Genomic DNA, 7,500 nt, shown 5'->3' on the forward strand with positions numbered 1-7,500 from the left:
AAATCAAACAAAGAAGCTGCCGGTGTTCGCAAAACATTGGACTAACCAAACCAGACGTCATGTTCATTGAATGTGTTCAGGATTACTTCACGATCACAAAGGGCAGAAAATGCAACCAACTTCTAAGACTGAGCTTCTGCCTCTGGATTTACAGAAATGCAAAGCAATTAATTGAGATATGAATAAGCTACAGATACCCAAAGAGTTTTGTCCATAGGCAGAGCCTTATTTTAGCCACACCCCTTAGAGCAGGGAGTGAGACTGAATCCCTGTCCCTCATGGCCACATGGGGGGCAGTTAGATCCCATTGTTTTGAAGTAACAGTGTCCCAAAGGCTTAGTCAGTGTGTTACATTAAGAATTGTTACTGCCATACACATATTAGATATATATTTCTGTTCCCATAAAGAAAAATCACAGATTAAGTATAAAATTCATATAATTAAGGTCACTCAAAGCAGAAAAAGTCTTAGTCCAAATAAATAAAAAATCTGAAATGGGTTTTGAACTACAACTCATAGTTGTCTGCCAAAGCTAAAATAATGTAGGCTGTGCAGTCTCAGAAGCAGAGAAACAGACTTTTACTCGTGTTGAGGTTGAGGTAAATGCCACAGTAAACTAGGGCTGGGCAATATGGTAAAATGATGTTGTTATAATGATAAATTATGTCACAATATGCTTTTCTGGGCCTATTATGGATATTGCCAGTACTTAAAGAACACTGACCAACTACATAGTTCATTGCATAGTGAGCATAACATGGAAATGTATTGGAGTTAGTTCAGTGCAATTTGTATGGCATTGAATAAAAAACACAATTGTAGGTGTATTATTGTTATTATTATTATTATTATTGCTATTATTATTATGGGGGCAGTCGTGGGCTGGAGGTGAGGGATCCAGCCTCGTGACCGGAAGGTTGCCGGTTCAGAGCCGACAGCACATGACTGAGGTGTCCTTGAGCAAGACACCTAACCCCCAACTGCTCCCCGGGCGCTGTGGATTGGGCTGCCCACCGCTCTGGGCAAGTGTGCTCACTGCCCCCTAGTGTGTGTGTGCTCACTAGTGTGTATGTGGTGTTTCACTTCATGGATGGGTTAAATGCAGAGGTGAAATTTCCCCGTTGTGGAACTAATAAGGGTCTCTTAATTAATTTCAATTTATATCCCATTTTTTCATATGACTTGGACTTTTGTCTGACTCAAGTCACACATTTGTTAGCTTCAGACATGGCTAGACAACTCTGACTTGAACACCAATGACTCAAACTTTGACTTGAACTTCATCATTTAAAAGAGAAAGTGGAAGAAACGTGGGGAGAAGTCAGACTGGATGGGACTCTACGTTGCCGCTTCTGTTAATAGATTTGTTTTCTGCCTTTAACACTGAATGAAGCGCTAGAGTTCAGGTTTGCCTCCATAAACTGGAAACAAGTGAAGCATCAATAAGCTCTCACTCAGTGCTTAAACTCCAGTCTTATTGGAGAAATGTACCAGGTGGAATGACCATTTTCCTCATGGTAGTAAAACAAAAGAAACACAGCTGTAACGGGAAGCGAGGAGGCGGATGCATATGCGGAGATAAGCTACGTTTATTATGGGCAAGTCCAGGATCATCGTCTAAACGGTCCAGGTTCATGTAGCCAACACGGATTGATTGGGGGACAGACATGACAAACCAGAATCAAACAAGCAGAACAAACAAAGACCAGTAACCAGAGAGGGGAAAACACAGGGCTTAAATACACAGGGTAAACGAGGGACAGGCGGGGAACAGTTTCAGACAATCAGGGGCAGAGTCACAAAACAAGGGGCTGGACTAAGATCAAAACACATGCACATGGACCGGACTGGGAGGGGCCAATCGTGACAACAGCTCTCTCTGTGTGACCAATTTTAGCTGGTAAAACAAGTATAACATCCTCACAACATCCTCACAAAGCTTATTCATATTATTTGGAAAAATATTAATCAAAATTAATATACAACCATACACTACTAACCTGCTGTCCTTAAAGGGCTGTTAACATCATTTTTGGTGCTCTGTGTTGAAATTGCATTCAATTAGCCGAAGAACACAGACTGGCTTATTTATTCGACTTGAGACTCGCCTGTACTGACTCGAGATTTGATCAGAGACTCGGCTGTCTTGACTTGGGACTTGACTCGGGACTCTAGTGTCAAGTCTTGAGAGTTGAGAGTTATTTGCAGCTTTAGTCTGAGAAAAACTGAATATTGCAGTGCATATCATGAAAATGTCTCGAAGCATAGTGATATGTTTTTGCCCCTACAGTAAACACATTTTCACTGTTTTTCTGAAACATTGTAGAGTCAAAAAGCAGAAACACCTAACACACATGGTGGTTTCTTAGTAGTTACTGAATAATAAGTGTTAAGTTTAATAACTGAAAAACAAGTCTAGAGTTTTAGGGGTTAACATTTTCACTGGTTACAAATTTATAGTCCAAAACAACTTCCTTTTAAATGTGGGCCTCACAGGTTTGGGTCAGTTCTGTCATTCTGTAATATCAGCTTGTGCTCTGTGGGTCAGCTTGTGCTCTGTGGGTCAGCTGTAAGTAGGGGTCAGGGTGAGGTTGTGTGGGGGGAAAGCAGAGTTATCTGCCCACAAACCACAGCTGGTTACTCTCTGGCCTGTGGTGTCATGTGGGAGTACAAGCAGTGTGTGTGTGTGTGTGTGTGTGTGTATGTGTGTGTGTGTGTGTGTGTGTGTGTGTGTGTGCATACATGCATGTAAAAAACATATTTGTGCCTCAGTTAGGGTGGACAGTAAGTAATTGTCAGAAAGCTGGACTAACCCGCTGGAACGGGCACAGAGGAGTGGCAGCTGGACGAGGCAGTTAAGGAAGGGGATTTTCCACAGTTTAGTATTTATGCATGGTCCAAATCGGTTGGTGGGAATTCTACCCCTCTGCAATTAATGGGCTTTGCCCTGATGAGGTCATGAGCTGCTGTGGAGATGTGGGTCGAAACATTCACCACATCAGATGAACTAGTTTGTCAGCTGCTGTGTGTCTGTCATTCAGAACAATGCCAAGCAGCTTCTCTTGTATGAATAGATGTTTTGTTTGTAATTCTTGTGTCCACCCAGAACCTTAGAAGAAAGCTGTGAGGGTTGTTTGGACCTTTTGTTTTCTCAAATGACTGAAAATCTGATTTTGCTGTAGTAGGATGCTGCAGTGTAGTACTATTGTGTTCACTCTGTGTTTGAGTTCCTGCAAGTGAGGATTCTATGCAGTATTGTGCCCTAAACAGTGTTTCTCAACCCTGGACCTGGAGGCCCACTGCTCTGCCCTGTTTAGTGTTTCCCTGCTACCAATACACCTGATCCAACTAATCAGCTCATTAACAGTCCATTTTAAGTGGTTGGTTGTTAAAGCAGGACAGTGGACCCAGGCTGTAATAACATACTAAGACATATTGTACAGTAACAACAGGGACTTCAATTAAAACTGGCTGAACGATTCTCAGGTTATGGAAATGTGTAATAAAACTGCCAGTGGGCCCTGCCCAATCTTTTCTTTCAATCTTAATTTAATCATTAAGCTGTAATTAAAGTCCTTCAGAATGATTTGAATGTGAAATGTGTCATTGTAAAGAAACAGACTCTAGTTTGTTTACAGTGGTGGTGATGGGAAGCAGGAGATGATGTCTACAACACAGATGTAGCCGTTTTGTTTACTGTTCTAAACCACCACTTTTTTTAAAGTAATGCAGATAATAGTCATTTTTTTTTCTTGCTTCAAATCTTTTATGCAGTCACAATGAAATGCAGTTTGAGGTTTGGCTTTGGCAGTCCCTGAGTTAAATGTTGATGGAACATAATTTACAAAAACGATTTTTTTTTCATGAATTCTCATTTTTGTGGTCGAGCAAGCACGTCAACATTTAGAAAAGTTTTTACTCAAATGCTATTTTGTAGTTGTGTAGGATTTCTTATAGTCTTTTTAGGCAGTTATATCTCAGCATGGTCACTGTGGAGAAGTTGGAATTCTTGTCACAGCAGCAAAATCAGTTTGAATGGGGTTAAAATGCTCTGCATGGACCTCTCTGCCACGAATGCATTAAAAAAGACGCACAAACAGACTTGCTTACATGTTCGATCTAGTTCAAAAAGAAACACTAATGTCTTGGCTGAGCAACGAGAGTCAGGGAAAGGGGAAATTATGGATTCTATAAACTCTGGTTTAAACTCCAAATTTAGCACTTTACTAAAAAAGGGGTGAAATCCGAGCAATGGCGTAAAAGAGTGTGTATCACGGCCATGAATAATCATTATCAGCAAGTCAAGAGGTTCTCCTTTACATTCATTTTCACAGCAGCCTCTGAGGCCATGAGTGTTTGTTCTACAGTCATTCATGCAGAGCACTATGCTCATGTGTGATAGTGAGTTAGTAACTAGTGTTGGCAGCAGCCAGTTGTGGCCCCAGTGATTAATATTATACTAGGCCTAAATGTCCATTCCCAGGAGAGTGGTGGGATCAGACACTTCCCATGATTCTGCTTTTTTTAGTGGTGCACAATAAATTGTTTGTAAACCTTTTATTGGCTTCTGAAGTATTCATGTCACTGACATGGTCCTTTCAAAAAAAGCTTAATTACCTCTTGAAAAAAAAAGCATATGAGCATTAGTAAGTTATTATTATTGAGTAAATAAGATATTTTGACGTAGTAAGAAATTAGTAGCCAAATTATTCTGACTATTTCCAAACATGTTCATCTCACTGTTCTGTACCTATGACATTTGAGGAGAGTCTTGTAAAATATGCCCACTGTTGGGGGAGAAAGCAGTTTTAAGCTTTTTTTTTTTGCTAAAAGTAAGAATCATGTGACCTGTCAGGCAAGTTGTTTTTCTATCAAAAATAAATCAATCGGTTTGAAAAACTCTGACAGTGGCAGCCACGTTTAGTGCCCAAAATAAGACAAGCTTTTCTCAGGCATTAAAAAAGGCACAGTCAGTGTTTATTATCAGTCTTAGTAAATCAGAATAATTTATTTTATTAATCATTAAATGAAAATCATAATCAGCTTGTCTCTCTTGCCAGGTTAATAAATAAATTCAGCTAATATAATCGTCAAGAGCCTTTCTGAATGAACCTTGTGATTGCATGGTGGACCCTTGCATGATGAGTAGGAGCAGAATTTACTTAGTGTAAAGTTTTCAGTGATTGGAACCACACAGCCTGTAGTGCTGCTTATTTGCACTAGGATCAGTTTGTGTGCCAGTCAAGAATAGAAATCAAAGGTCTGTGTTTGGTAAATTGCTTTGTTTTGCTAACAAGTAAGAGTAATGTTTTACAGCTGCTGCGATTCCCAGTGCTAGGTCATTTACTTCATTGTAGAAGATATGTAACGTTGCTTAAGTGAAAAATGCCAAGCAGCAGACCGAATGACTCATGTTTTGGGGGTTGTTGAGCCTTAGGAAATATTTGCAAACGCTTTGCCAGGAGGAAACGTTTGGAAGGTCTGCAGGAGACGATGCACATCTGTGTTCTCAGTGCAGACTCAGTCTACAGGGACATCAACTCAGTGACACAGCCCAGCATTTGGAGGAGTGGTACGTGGAGGGTGGGAACTGGGCACTAAGTCCGCCTCCTTCCTCCTCTCTCTCTCTCTTTCTCATTGTTGAGGAGAGAGGTGAACAGCATTTCCCCTGTCATTGTATGTTTGGAGGTTGCATAGAGCTCCTGCAAACAGGTTCTGAATGACTTACATGCTGAAAGGACTGGTGCAGAGTCAGAGATGAGAGTGTGGAAGGGCTTGGCCTTCCTGGTGCTATATGTGGCTCCCCTCAATGCTTGGTTTTGGCAATCCGATCCACCTATTACAGATCCCTCACAGGTGGAAAAAGAGGGTAGTACCAGTGGGAAAGCCTTGAAGGAACAGAACATTTCTGAAGTTGGAGCAGAAATCCTCAATGTTGCTGATGGAATTCGGACATTTGTGAAGAACTGGGATCAGGACCCGACTGTTAATGCAACCACAGTTGCCACAGAGACCACAGCTGGAGTTCCTACGACGCAGAGCAATATCAGCACGGGTAATGCCAAGTCTTTAGTGGAGACATTAGATTCTGATTCAGGTAGCAGGGAATTCTCAGGTAATGGTACTCAATCAGGGTTTGGCACAGAGTCCACTGTGGATGTGGATCTGGAAAGAACAACAAAGACAATACCAGTGGACTCCCCTAAGTGCTTGTCAAGGGGTTCTGATTGGCCCTTCTGCTCTTCTGGTGGCACTGGGGGTTTCTCTTTGCCCAACTTTCTGAACCATACCAGGTCAGAGGAGGTTACAGCTGTGCTGCAAGAATGGGCATGGCTTCTGTGGTCAGGCTGCCACCACGGGGTGGAATGGTTTTTTTGCCTGCTGCTGACGCCACAGTGCCACCGTCCCTCGGACAAGGCCTTGGTGCCCCTGCTGCCCTGCCGCAGCTTCTGTGAAGTTCTGATGGACAGCTGCTGGACAGCCTTAAAGGAAAGGGGCCTGCCTGTGGCCTGCCACACCCTCCCTGAGGGAGAACATCTCGGCCAGCCATGCGTGGTTGTTAGCAACCTCAAAGGTAAAATGGTGTCTTAGTTGAAATGCATCCATGAGCCGAGATGCATTTTGAACTGCTGACGCCTGTCTCGTTGGTGTATGTTGTTTGTTAAGGTGCCTGTTGCTGCTGCAAGAGGCCCAGCTGTTGCTCTGCTCTGCCTATGCTTTGCCAGGGCTCAGACTGACATGCACCAGAAGAGAGACACTAATACAAGGAGTTTGGTCATGCACCACTGCATGTGCTGTGGCATGAGGTCTGTGCATGCATGGCTCTTGTAGTTCAGTCAAAAATGATTTGCTTGCATGCTACATTGTTTCGCAAAACATCTTTTTCAGCTTGATCACAAGATGTTCTAATCATACGTTTTTTAGAAGAGACATTCAAAGCAGTATCTTAAAAAATGGGCCACTGTCTTCTGTTTCTGTGCTGATGTAAACACTTTGAAGTGTAAGACACCAGCATGGAAAAGCACCTGGAAAAGTGAACAATTCATAGCACATCATAAATTTACTCTGTGCCTGAAGTCACCATGCCAGAATGCTTAGGGGGTTAGCCTTATTGATGACTTAGGTGCATGACATTTGAGGGTAGGCTATTGTAGTTGTCAGGCCTTGTTCTACTTTGAAGAGACAAAGATGGAAAACCTGAATGTTTTCGGTAAATCATGGAACAGGCAGCAATCGGGGGAAGGGGCCTTGTTTCCTTCGCTGAAGTGCCATTTCCGTTCCTCTGCTATGATATATCATCTGAAGACATGTTATCTCTTTTAACGTGAGTTTCCCACAATATTCCTTTTCCCCCAAGAGGACAAGCATGTTTTAGTGTCAGATGAAAGAATGACATCATACTGTATGCTACATGACCTGGTGTACAAAGCTGGAATTAGCCTTTCATCTGACTCAAACTTGTTATTTGGTCTGTCGGCTATTTGAACAGAAACATATGA

General features: G+C 42.2%; 1 protein-coding gene across 5 annotated transcripts in view; it reads left to right on the forward strand.

Annotated features, from left to right (window-relative positions):
- Positions 1–7,500, forward strand: part of col18a1b (collagen type XVIII alpha 1 chain b) — an 87,855-nt gene that overhangs the window by 21,115 nt on the left and 59,240 nt on the right. For 2 of the 5 annotated variants that reach the window (XM_017715765.2, XM_037536531.1), the window contains exon 1: positions 5,662–6,056. The exons of 1 other annotated variant lie outside the window; for it this stretch is intronic. In XM_017715765.2, coding sequence (XP_017571254.1) covers positions 5,759–6,056 — 298 coding nt within the window. In that variant the 5' untranslated portion in view covers positions 5,662–5,758. Of the gene's footprint in view, positions 1–5,661; positions 6,057–7,500 lie in introns of those variants that run through there. 2 more of the 5 variants (XM_017715764.2, XM_017715766.2) reach the window with 1 other exon arrangement.

The sequence above is a fragment of the Pygocentrus nattereri genome, chromosome 30, assembly GCF_015220715.1.
Source record: "Pygocentrus nattereri isolate fPygNat1 chromosome 30, fPygNat1.pri, whole genome shotgun sequence".
In the NCBI taxonomy this organism is placed as follows: domain Eukaryota; kingdom Metazoa; phylum Chordata; class Actinopteri; order Characiformes; family Serrasalmidae; genus Pygocentrus; species Pygocentrus nattereri.